At 49.8% G+C, this 13,337-nt stretch overlaps 1 protein-coding gene across 1 annotated transcript in view; it reads left to right on the forward strand.

Annotated features, from left to right (window-relative positions):
• The window catches only part of ADAMTS17 (ADAM metallopeptidase with thrombospondin type 1 motif 17), a 353,771-nt gene that overhangs the window by 137,380 nt on the left and 203,054 nt on the right, over window positions 1–13,337 (forward strand). Inside the window, exon 9 of the mRNA XM_027571265.1 lies at window positions 4,705–4,810. Within this exon, the coding sequence (XP_027427066.1) occupies window positions 4,705–4,810 (106 nt within the window). The remainder of the gene's footprint in view (window positions 1–4,704; window positions 4,811–13,337) is intronic.

A 13,337-nucleotide genomic window follows, 5' to 3' on the forward strand; every position in this document is an offset into this window, starting at 1 on the left:
TCGACTGTAGTTCTTTATCATTTGTTGCATCCTAGACTCTAAGACATTTGCTCCTAATTGCTGTTCACAAATTCATATCTTACCTCCAACCACTTGGGGAAGTTTACAAGAGCATGAAGACATGTCCGTAAGGCTGAATGTGCAGCTCTGTCTCAACCACTGTGATTGCCAAGTGAAGAGATGTAAGTTCCTTATAACTGGCAGCATGGTATCCCAGTGATAACCGTGATGGTTAGTACTATGAGCAGTTGGTAGGAGAAACTCGACCATTTCTTTCAGAGGCAGAGTCCAAGAAGGTATGAGTAATGGCCAACAAGGCCAACAGCTGCAAACTGTTTACATGTGACAATTTGCTGGATAAATCAGAGTTTATACAGTTGTGTGTTGTTTACTCCTTAATCTAGAAAGGATATGGTCAACTCTCAGTTTAAGAATTATGTGCTTAGGGCGCCTGGGTGGCTCAGTCGTTAAGTGTCTGCCTTCGGCTCAGGTCACGATCTGAGGGTCCTGGGGTCGAGCCCCGCATCGGGCTCCCTGCTCCGCGGGGGGCCTGCTTCTCCCTCTCCCACTCCCCCTGCTTGTGTTCCCTCTCTCGCTGTGTCTCTGTCCAATGGATAAAATCTTAAAAAAAAAAAAAAAGAATTATGTGCTTACACCATGCAGTTTTCTACTGAAAAAGAAAATAATTAAACCTCCTCACCCAATTTCCTCTCCAAAATTGCAGTCCTACCAAGGAAAAGAAAAGAAAGGAGAAGGGAGAATGTCCACACTGAGTTGACATGGCTGGGAAGATGGGCTAGGAGACTGGCTTTTCTGAATGAATCTGATAGACTTCTCTAGGCTTCAGAAAAAAATCTTTACAGCTCTTCATTTCTACCGTCAGCATTTTGGATTTTTTTTTTTTAAGATTTATTTATTTATTAGAGAGAGAGGGCTTGAGCAGGAGAGGCACAGGGAGAGGGAGAGAGAGTCTCAAGCAGACTCCATGCTGAGCTCAGAGTCTGACACGGGTCTTGATCTCACAACCCCAAGATCATGACCTGAGCCGAAACCAAGAGTCAGACGCTCAACCAACTGCATGATCCTGGAGGTAACCACTAATAGTATCGCACATACCCCTTGAGTCTTTTTTTATCTTTAGCTTAAAAAACATTTGGACTTAAACACCTGAAACCTTTATTTTACCTGACCCACATCTCTGCATAAGCACACATTAAGATTTATGAAAATCTTCGAAACCCCCAAAGATTACTCACTGTTGTCAGTCTGCCAAAGCTTTGGTGAGGGAGGCTCGAGGTTTGCCTGGAGGAACACTGGTGTTGGAGAAAGAGTCCTGTACTTGTATCTGGGTCTGGGCTTGGTCAGCCATACAACTGGTTACTGGGCCTCCATTTCCCTGTCTGTAAAATGGGGCCGGTAACCATACCCACCGAATAAAGGATTATCATGCATTCTGAGTCGTGCTTGCCCCTAGAGAGGACCCTAATAAATGCCAGTTGCCTTCCTGCTTCCCTTTTTGTTCCAAGGAGCTCTGCAAACATGTGGAATTGATGTTTTTAACATTTCAAAACTAAGTCCTATGTTGTTTTTTTTTTCTTTTTGGCAAAGAATTGTAAGTCATGGAAGGGTAAAGGCATGGAAAACACCATTCTAGGGTCTTGCTGTCAATGTAGGGAATTCCAGCGCCATCGGAAGATCCCTCTGGTGGTACAGCTTCAGCCTCTCCTCCCCTCCACACTGCTCCTCCGTTCTTTCCAGGGAACGGGGAATAGTGCTGGGGCTTTGTTTCTCATGGAAGCACATGGCTCAATTGCCATTTATTGCCTGCAGCTCTTACTTTTACCACAACCTGGGATTTTCTCCAGACTTTGATTTGTGAGTTCTAAGCATTTCCACACCGTGGGTCCTGAAGGCTCAAGGCTCCTGCCCTGTGTCTCAGGGGCCATCTTCTCTCACGTGCTTTGCCTTGCTCGCTTTTCTGACCAGGCTGTGCATGATTGGAATACATCCTTCAAAGCACTAGACCTTAATCCACCTTCGTGTGAGAACATTTCTCATAAATAAACTGATCCTTTGTGTTCTCGTTAAAAAAAAAAAAATCATCTGTGCCTTGGAAAAATTAAAATGCAATTATTGGAAGGCTCTTTGCTTAGCTGTTTCCCTAATGTTGCGTGTTACCTAATTACAGTGGAAACTCAGGCCTGCCGGCTCGGGGTACTGAGTGCAGCGGAGGCTAGGGAACGTGTTCGTGTGGCATCAAAGTCTGCTGGTTCAGCAACCGCTCTTGGGACCACAAGCTCAGCACAGCTGGCTTCAGATGCCTCCTTTCCCCATTCACCAGATGGCTCCTCCCAGGGCGTGCACATCTGATTGTTCCGATTGATTCATTGACCCAGGAGGCCGAGGCCCCGGGCCAGGAGAGCACTGCTGGGTGTGCATTCGAGGGTGTGCATGTGCTGTTGTACTCACACACCATCGGTGCTGTGTAGAAGCATTCCACCTACTCACTGCTGGACTTGGCGCAGCAACCCACAAAGCATTTTTAAACAAAACCAGAATAATGACCTTGAAGGCACCGAGAAGCCAGATCATGTCCTTTCTGGTTGTCATTTTTCTCCTTCCCATAGTCTGCATTGCTGGATTATGATGTCCACGTGAAAAAAAAGACAACACATCTTGAGGCCAACTAACATTCATTTTGTTTTTTTCCTTTTCTCTCTCTCTCTTTTTGTTTTTTTCTTAATTCTTCAACCTTGGCCAAGCATTTTGCATGTTTCCAAATAAAAATAGACCTGTGCTGTGGTGCCGGCTCACTGTGCTGGATGTGAGCTGAGCCCCGGAGCAGCATCTCCCTGCAGAGCAGAGCGGAGGGCGAGGGAGCTCTGCCTCTCTGGGCTCCTGGGGGACCATCAGGAGGAAGGAGGAAGTGCCCTGTGTGCAGCTGAGGTCACCCTCCGTTTGAATTTGATGTCCACAAAGAGGTTAGGTGTCGCTTTTGGGGCACAGGGAAGGAGGATCATTTTTAATTAATTCCCCCTGTCCATTCTTCTCCGCCTTCTGCCCGCTCTTTCCCTCCCCAGTTCCTGTGCCTGCAAGGCCGGTGTCCACTCCTGAGACCCCTGGTGTGCGTTAGCGCAAGGGGCCCTCCGAACGGGGGCAGTGTGCACCTTAGGGGGGCACGGCGTGGAAAACAGGTGCCTCTCACGCCAGTGGCCACAGTCCCTCCCAGGGCACAGCGCTGGTGGGGAGAGTCTGCCTGGGAGAGCCTCTGCCCGCCTGGTCACCAGGTACCGCTGAGCAGCACCTGCCTGGCCATGGGGCCACTGGAGCCATAGGCGCCCCACAGCCCTTGTGAACTCACAGCAAGGGGAGCTTTGAGCTGCCTCTGGTGTGTGCCCCAGCAGCCTCCCTGGGTCACCACCCCCTCATGCGTCTCATGCTGTATGAAGGGGTCAGAGGCTGTGGTCAGTGGGAGTGCAGATGCTTCTGGCCCTCGCACAGGTTCCATCCCAAGCCCTGGGAATGGGAAGGGGTCCGTGCCACTCCCCCGCCCCCGTCGTTGCGCTAAGCCCCGGGGGCACCTGGGTAGTGAGGGATGCCTGTCCCGGGTGCAGAGATAGCAGGAGCTAACAGGAGATGTGGAGAGCTGCCGTGGGGAGTGGCAGCTAATACATGGCCAGTGCATTCCTCAGGTGTGGCCTGGCCAAGGCCCTCCTGTTGTTCACACACGCCTTTCTGCAGGGATAACCTTTCTCCCCTAGAAGACTCCCGTCCATTCTCCAGAGGCTGGCAGCCTCCTGTCCCTTGCTCAAACTCTTCCCCTGCATCTGCCTCCCACCCGGGTGCCTGGGTTCGGTTCTTGTCTCAGCGGCCAAGGGACCCCAGTCAGGTGTGTGTGGAGATGAGTGAGTTGGTCCGTGGGGCTCATCCTCACTGATGACTTCCAGGCCCTCCCTCTTCCGGCGTTCTCTCTCTCTCTCTCTCTCTTCCCCTCCGGGTCCCGGTCTTATTCTCTCCCAACGGTTCCTGAAACATTTTTCTGAATACCGTGCACAGCCTTCCCTGGCCTGCTTTCTGGGAGCCTAGCTGCTGCCCTGCTCCCTGCTCCCACCCTGAGGGCATTGGCCCTAGCAGGGCTAGCACTGACAGGAGGGAAAGAAGGTGCCTGGGGTGCAGAACTTAAGGAGGCACCCCCTCCCTCTCTGGGCATGCAAGTGCAGGGTCAGCTCTGGAGAGGGGGACCCTCCTTCAGCTTTTCATGCTGGGTGCCTTGCCTTGCTGGCCTCACCTTGTCCCAGCCCTGCATGTTGGAGTTGGAGAGCATCCCACCGCCATGTGCCAATCCAACTTACCTTTCCCCTCTGAGCCTTGGTTTCCCTCTGTTACCGCCACCCTGGGTAATTAGGATTAAATTAGATAACACGTGTAAATGCAGCACATTGCCTGACACCTATTAAATGCTTGGGAGATCTGTGTGGTGGTTGTTATTATCACTAATGATTTATCGGTGAATCCAAAAGCAGTAGACACCAGCCCATCCTCCACAGGAGCTCTGGAATGATGGGCTCCAGCCCCTTGGCCACATCATCATTCCAGTCGGCCCCTCCTCTCTCCATCATGCGTGATGTTGACCATATGGACTTGCCCGGCAAGGTCAGGGCCTCCCACATTCTGAAGAGGATGTGTTTTGTGTCTCTGCTGCAGGAATTGCTTACTTAGGAGGTGTGTGCAGTGCTAAGAGGAAATGCGTGCTTGCCGAAGACAATGGTCTCAATTTGGCCTTTACCATCGCTCATGAGCTGGGCCACAAGTAAGTATCAGACTCTATTGTTCTGCCTCTTCCAATTCCTTTCTGAATATATACACACACACACACACACACACACACACACACACACACACACACACACACACATATTTTTTTTTTTCTCTCTTGAATTCCAAAAGTTCTGAAACAGTGGTGCTCTTGGCCTTTACTTCTTCTGTAACACAGACCTAGGCCAGCAAGCCTGGGTCCCAGCCCTTCAGGGAACCCAGAGAGATTACTGACCAGATGGTCTCTGAGACTTGAAGTGTTAATTTCGTGTTCATGTCTATTCTTAGTGCACAGGGCTATAGAGGGAAGAGGTTTGTCTCAGAGTGTCTTTGGTTGCATTTCCTTTCCTGGACCAGCATGATCTTTGATTCACTCTATCGTTCAAAGAATGGGATTTATCTTCATGCTGTTGACTTTCTTTTTCCTTGAGAGCCGGTTTCAAACAAGGCCCAACTGTCCGAAGGCAGAATGTCGGTGTCTTAGTTTTAAAGAATTATCAGCTGCTGCTTTTGTACATCCCCGGAGTTGGGGAGAGCCATGGAACCTCAGAGCCCAAAGATGTTGTGGAAAAGATCTGAGGCAGCCTCCTGGTTTTTCAGAGGAGGAAACAGAAGGTCAGAGGGGTTGAGTGGCTGGCCTAAGATTGAGATCACCTGTAGAAAGTCTCAGGTGCCACCCAGCCAGCCAGCCAACTCTGAAACTGTGGCCTGAGGGTTTACTATTTCTCTGGCAGTAGGTGTCTGTTTTGGATTTCTCTGAAGGAAAAATTGTGGTATGACTGCACGAGGACTTAAAAAATAAATACATAAGTCAAGGAGGTCAGAGCATGCAGAACAATAGGAAAATTTATATTGGGTTGGATAGAACAAAATTAAATGGAAATCTAGTTCTTGGTGAAAAAATTTAAAGCATTTCTTAATGACCTATGGAGTAAGATGCCTGGGACCCAAAATGTGAGCTCAGCCTTCTGCAAAAGTAAAATCAGTCTATAAGGAGAAGGACAAAAGCAGTTTCCTCTAGGGCTAGCCACATCTGTGGCTTTATATATATATTTTTTGCCTTGTTTTGTTTATCTGGTCCCATTCTCATTTTTTTCACTCCCATAGATGGGTTTGGTAGTTAGCTTTTCTGTGCCTATTGAGTATCATGATGTGAGTACAGCGAGTGATAATAATCCCGTGTGTATTTCCTGGGATTAAGGCAGAAATAGCATGTCATCGGCTAAAAGCAGCTAAATGAGCACTTGTCTCTAAGTACACAGTTCTTTTATCTCGACAGTATTTTTAAATATTGGCGACAGCCCTTTGCCCACACTTTTTTTTTTTTTTTGGCCTATACTACTAGGAAATAATTTTAAAAAATTAATTACAATCAAATAGGTATTCATATTTCTGATTTGTTAAAAACAACAACAACAACGCCAAAAGCTGTAGCTGAGAGAAAAGCGTAAATCAATATGGCTGTGGCAAACACCCTCTCTTCTCGTCTTTGGGCCAAATGTCCCACCCGGCCTATCCTAGTTACTCAGAATCAAGGACCTCTCATGGTCTTGAGAATGCAGTTGTCAAAACATTTTCCGACACGTGGGTTGTCGTGGACTTTTGAATGCATCTATTTATATGAACTACAAGATTCCACGCAGCCTTCAGTGCCAGGGCCCACGCTGGAGTGCTTTTTGCACCCGCGTGTGAGCACACATGTGCCCGCTTTCTCCTTGGACGTGAGGAACACAGAGGGCCATTTTCTCCCTGCTGACCTGTGTGACTGTGCGGGGACCACGGGTGTCTGAGCGCAGGAGGTCTGCCGAGATGAATGGTGAGATTCAGTCTGACTCCAGTAGCCCTTAGCTACAGTCTGCTTCAATTTCTTGGAGGGCCCTTTAGAGCTTGCTATTGCACTCTAATTACCTACAAAAACAAACACCTAATTGTTCATCAAAGCCAATAAATTCTGCGAGCATTTGGCCTTGCCCCTAGTTGGGTGATTATAGTTTTCCCAGGGAAGTTTGTTGTCTCTGATTATTTGCGAGCAATGGGAAGCAGGCCCCCCAGGGACGAAGCCACAGTCTCACCATCTGCAGACCCTTCTGGTGAGCCGGGCTTAGCCGCAGACAAGGCTGTGTGGAGGCTTAACAAGAGGGATCAGCCTGTACTCTGAGTGAAGCCAGCGGCCAGGCTGCTTCACAGATCTGAAGCCTGGAGGTGGTGCATATTTTGGAATAGAGAGGAGTCATTTAACATGTCGTTCCTTAAGTACATGTGCACTAAGAGAGAATGGGATGGTATTCTCAGTGGACCTGAGCCACTGGTCTGTGCTCTTCAAGAAAATTTCTCAGTGAGCGCTTTAGAAAATGAAAAAGAGCACCCTTCTATGTACCCTTAGAACGTCCCCAGAAGGGCTCACCCACTGGTCCCTAACCATTTAATGCTGATGAAGTGAAACTTCTCTTCTGAAGTTGGGGTGTGTGCCTTTGCCCCTGGGCAGATGTACGCGTGGCCCTTCTGTTGCTTACCCAGTATATCTCATATAAGGATCAGTGCGAGCAGTTACCCGGACTCTGAATGTTAGGAGAAAAATTCACTTTCCACGAGAGGTACACGTTGCATTTATCAGAAAATGAGAGTCGTGTACGTTAACCTGATTTTCTCCCAGCTTTGGCTGTCAGAAAACACAAAGTGAATGTCAGGCTCATTTTCAGCAATTAACTCATCTGGATCCTGGAATTCTGTTTTTCCTCCTCCTTTCTGTGTCTCTCTTTGTATGAATGATCGTATTTTACATATTGTAATTCAAAAATAATTTCTTTGGTACTGTAAACTGTCTCCAATCCAATCTGCAATCGTGTGGGTCCCAATTATGAATTAAATGAAAAGTTCTTGCCATGGTACCATCAATAATTCTGCTTAGGACAGGAATTAGTAATGTACTAATGATGTTTAAGTTAAATCAGATCTCATTTACTGAACACCTGCTGTGTTAGATGCTGTGCAATCATTATGCTATTGATCAGTTCTATGGGGTAAGTATTATTTAGCTTTTTTTTATGGATTAGGAAACTAGTATTACTTTTTAAAAATTTCTAGTCTCTACTTGAAATGATTTGGGATCACTTCTATGATAATATACCCATACATCAGGACTATTAAAGAGAGGACCCACATTCTAAAAGAGGGGCAATAAGGAGAAAACTTATTATATATCCAAAAAACCAAGGTACCTTCAGATTGCTGCCAACCAAGGCAGAAAGGACAATCAATGGTGTCCTAGCTGCAGAAGAAAGCCAGTGTGTCAGCAAGAGGGACTTCCCTAGGAAACTCAAGTACCCCAGCTGCAACCAACAGCTTTCCGATTACCTGGGAAAGAAGAGGTGTGGAAACGACTGCAGCCCTGGCTTTGGACAGATCTGAAGGATTTGCAGTTCCTGGTGGGGGTCAAGGAGAAGGACCTGGGAGGAACTCTTGGCTCCACACAAGCCATTTTGCCAGTGACTTTGAGGTTTTTTTTTCTTTTTCCTTTTTTAAGATTTATTTGAGAAAGAGGGGGGAGGAGGGGCAGAGGGAGTCGGCGGCGGGGGGGACGTCTTCAGCAGGCTCCTTGCTGAGCACAGAGCCTGACGCGGGGCTCGATCTCACTACCCCCAGATCATGACTCAAGCCGAAACCAAGAGTCAGACACTTCATTGACTGAGCCACTCAGGCGTCCCAACTTTGAAGTTTTCTGATGAGCCCTCATGACCTTCGTTGCCTACTTGCTGGTGAAAGACTGCCTGGGAGGCATCTGCATGTTACCTTTTGGTAGTGTGCCTTTGGGAAGGCAGCTGTCTCCCCATCTTGCCACTTGAGAAACCCAACTGAAAATGAGGGACTACTTCATCCTGCAGTGACCAGGAGAGAGGAAGAGCTTCTGAGAGCAAGAACATGGCGGCGATGAACCACTCTTCTTCCAGAGAGCTCTAGCTGATGGCTGTTAGTGGTTATAACCGAACTGATGAAGTTGGGGGGCCATTCCTTGAGAGACACAGCCCAGCTGGGCCAGCGCTGCCCAGGTGTTTTCCCTCAGGAAACCAGGACAGGGTGCCTTGTGGTAGACCTCAGTGTCCAAGATGTTTATCAATATTTGGTTTTAAAGAGAAAGAGGGATAGCGAGAAGCAAGCATTTGTTTCTCTTGGGCAAGCGCATGCTTTTGAGGCTCAACCCTGATTGGTCACGGGAAGGAGTCTCCCCCGACGAGGGTTAGAAGCCCAGGTCCACGCCGATGGCCCATGAGAAAAGCAAAACCAAAATCAAATGATACCGTCACGGATCAAGGAGGGAGTTGGTGGTGACTTTAGTATAATATTAAAATAACCGGTATAATAATTCTACTGGAGTTTTAGAATATATTGTTTGCTGGGATTTGGAAGTTTTAGTGTAAAAGGGAGAAAGGAAGTGGTTCTAGGACAGCTGGTGGGAATTCCTTTTGTTTGCGGTGGGGAGGGGGAGGGGGTGGGGGGGTGGAGGGAGGCGTGATTAGGCCCAGAGGAGGCAGTTGACAGTGAGAGGCCAGGAGGGCACAGAGCTGAGTCTCAACTGGACATTCGGGGCCTGGGGAGACCCAGAACACCATGCATGCAGTTTGCTTCTTAATCAGGTTAAGACCGAGAGCCCTCAGGGAACGTCTAAACACAGGCCCTTCTAGATTGGGGTGCTGAGAGAGGGGAGGGAAACCGCATAGTGCACACTCGGCCACCCACATACAAGGAAAAAATAAAAGACCTATCTTTATAGGTAGAAACAAAGAGCTTTCTCTTGCAGAAAATAAATCTCCGCTTCTGTTGGATTTAGGAGGCTCTGCTAGATAAGCCTGAGCCAGATCAATTCCCGCCCTGAGTCATTCCAAACTACGCGACCTCTCTAACCCAAGTAAATCTACAAAAAGCCCTCCAGACAGACTGCAAAACCATGCCCCCTGTTTGGGCTCTTTCTTCCTGTTCTTGGGCTGGGTGCTGTCCCCACCTGCTCTTCCTGGGATCTTTTTTTCTGACTCCCGTATTCCCTTTCTCAGGTCTTCCCGTTTTGGAATTTACCTCTCCTTGGGTTGTGGCCTCTGAAAACTGTTCTCTTCGGGGAAGCTTGGGAGCGTGGTGCAGGGGACATGGAGGCTTTGCTGCACAAGGGGAGCCCCTGAAGTGTTTATAAGTGCCAGTGGCCCGAGCTTCACCCTAGAGCAATTAGGACGTGCCCTCTGGAGCGGAGGGAGCACTAAGGAAGGCCCTCCAGGAGATTCCCAGTGCATCCGGGGTGGAGAACCATGGCTCCCAGGACTCAGAGGCTTCGTCGTCGCTTTCTGGTGTCATCTACCTTCTTGTTTCTGTCTCTGCACCTTTCTCCCGTCCCCCTGGGCCACCGTCAGGTGAGCCACAGCAGTGCTGGATACGGTCCTGCTCCCCACCTCTCGCTTGCCCCTTGGTCACCTTGAATTCCACGCCCTTTGCCGCTTCCCTGACATCCCACCAACCACGGGCACTCACGGCGTGGCAGGTGGGAAATAGTCCAGGCTTCCTGCCTGTGGCCATGGAGGCAGTGTTAGTCCTGTCGCCTCTCATCCGACACCTGCTGGGAGACCTCCATGAGGGCTCAGAACAAAGTGTCAGGTGCCTGGCCGTGGGAGGAATGTGAGGGGCAGAGGTGGAGGGGCACGCGGGGAGGCTTGCGCCCCATCGAGGGCTGAGGTGCTGAGTACCTGAGGACTCAGAAGCGCAAGGTTGAGGTTTAGGGATCCAAGTGTCCTGATAAGGAGCTATGTTTGGTGATACAGCAGTCACATGTGCACCCACAGACATGCAAATAGTTATAAATGGGCTCGGTCGCAACAATGTGTGGGGCACACTTGGGTTCTCAGACCTGCACACACACCCCCATGGCCCCCTGGAGCCGTGCCCCGTATTTTGGAAGCATTGTCCTGGCTGGCAGAACCGGAAGGAATGTTGAAGCATGAACAGAGCAGGGACTTTGTTCCCCTGCTCAGCCCTATGAGGACCAGGGCAGGTGGGATGCCACCGCGTGCCCTGAAGTAGCAAGTGGGATCCTCAGCCCCAGGCAGCTCCCACATGAAGCTTGGTATCCTCCCATAAAGACATTCCTTAAAAGCTAGATCCAGGCACTCTGGATGTTTCCAGCCAGAACGTGACAGCGTGCAGATGAGCTCAGGGCAGTGGATGTTGGAAGGATGTCTCATTGGCACATGCCTGAGGACATGCTCGCCTGGTGTGCAGCACGGAATGTCATCGGGATCCCGTGCCTGAGAATTGTGGCTTGTGGGCAGAGAGTGGACAAGTGTCTAGGGAGGGCTGGGGAGCAGAGGGAAAAGGGAGGAGAGAACTGTTCTGGGGGAAATGTTCTTATAACTAAAGTCGACACAATTCAATCTGAAAAGAATTGTCTCGATCCCAGAACAGGAAGTAAGGAAAGCCATTATCCAGATGTGTGAAGAGGGGAAATGTTTGTCTGTGATCTGTATTAAGAATGAGCTGCCCGGTGCAGCGTGGGGGAGAGGCAGAGTGAATGCAGGCCAGATGTGATCAGGCAGGTCGCCCATCAGCGGACGGCCCCCGGCAGCCACTGCTGTCGCCCGGACCTATTGCTGGGGGGGCTCAGTCTGGGAGGCACAGCATAGACCTTAGATGGGCCAACCTTATATAAAGAAGGTACAGCAGAGAGAGGATTTCTGGAAATGTCATAACTGTTTAGAAATCCCAGGGGGACGGGTAAGTATGCTTTTGTTCTAGTTGTGATTAGGGTAGCCGTGTTTACATGGTGCGGGGGGGGGGGCGGTTAGCCTTTCTCACAGAACAGAAAGTGGGGGGTGGGGTATGTTCCCCAGAGGAGGTCTGCAGGAAGCCCAGGTACCTCTGATCTGGTTCTAGAACAGGCAAGTCCTACACTGGGTTTTCAGACGGGTTCCTCCCTGGTTCTCTGGGTCTTCTCCTCTGTTCCCACTCAGCTCCCACAGCCTCCCGCAGCCTCCCTCCTCCAGACCAAAGGGTAATTGGTGGTGCTCGCAGTGTTCGGGGCTCTCAGGTTTCACGCAGAGGAGCTTGGAGAGATTCCTGAGGACGATTTCCTCGGCGTTTGGCCCCTGGATCAAAGTCAGTGTGTGAGCATCCGCAGGGTGCGGCTGTCTTATCCAAATTCCAGAGTTGTACAAAACATTCAGCCCTCGTTTCCTTTCATTTTATTATTATTTTTTAAATTTGCTGCTGGAAACTGCAGGGTCTTGCACATTCATTTACAAGCCACCCTGCTTCTCACAACTTCACTGAGTAGAATGACCTGTGACGTCAGAGGCAGCGGTACTGGAGGATTTGCAAGGCCGGCCTGCACCCTGCACAGCTTCTGTGAGCCCACGCTGCGTGGCCCTGAGCATGGCTTTCATAAAAGCAGAATTTCCTTCTGGCCCCTTCCAGACATGTGATTTTTTGAATGGGAGGTGCGGTGTCGGGAGTAGCAAGGAATGTTGTAACTGGTGGCTGTGTTTACAGGGCTTTTCTGCCCTAAGCTCGGATTTCTCACGGCCCTGCCTTAACAAGCATTACACGGAAAGTTACCAGGATTTCCTTCACAGTCTTACCCTTGATGCAGACTCGAATGTGGGGATAGAACTCTTGTTCCAGTTGCTTGGAAAGCCCAGAGCCACTGTCCTTAAGAGGACCTTGACCACAGCCTTCCCAAGTCTGCCCAGGCCAGGCCTGGGAGGGGAACACAAACCAAGGGAAAAGCCTTAAAAGCGCTTCAGCAAGCAGACAGATGTGGTCCCACCTGCATTTGGAGCAGCCAGGCCACGCAGCTATTGGCTGGACGTTATCGCTCTGATGGAAACTCCAGCTGGCTCTGGGGCGTCCCCGGCCCCCAGAGCGTCAGTACCGTAACAGGGAAGGCTGCAGAAGCTGTTGTGTCTGTCTCTACCCCCAGGAATTCTTTGCATTTAATTATCGGGTGGATTTCCTTACCTAAAAGGCCGTTGTCTGAGATGGTGTTTGAGGAGATGGGAGGACCTCGGAGTTTGGCTGAAGAACCAAATTCCGAAATCCCCTCAGAACTTCCTTACATTACAGACTATTCCAGGAATGAGACGAGATCCAGATTGCCAGCTTGGCAGCTTCAGCGAAGAGGCTTCTCCCCTGGTTCTCAGAGCAGGAAGGGACATCCGCAGCCCACTTAGCCTCATTTTGCAGATGGCCAGTTCTCTCCCGTCCCGTGGCTCTAAGTGGCCAGTGGGAGACTTCGAGCAGGGCCTCTGGCCGTGGCGTGGTGTCCTTTACACAAGAGAACAACCTGTGCTGAGGCCCAGCCCTCCCCGTGTGGGTCTGCTGGTAACTGGATTTACTTGCCTTTACCCGGAAAGACACCTTCTGCTTGCATGGCGAGGGTTTTGTAAGGACCGTGGGAGGTGGCAAGGGTATACGATGCAAATTTCTTTACAGACGGAGTGTTCTGGTATGGACTGAATACTTGTGACCCCTCCAAATTCATATGGTGAAAT

Source organism: Zalophus californianus, chromosome 6 (genome assembly GCF_009762305.2).
Source record: "Zalophus californianus isolate mZalCal1 chromosome 6, mZalCal1.pri.v2, whole genome shotgun sequence".
In the NCBI taxonomy this organism is placed as follows: Eukaryota; Metazoa; Chordata; class Mammalia; order Carnivora; family Otariidae; genus Zalophus; species Zalophus californianus.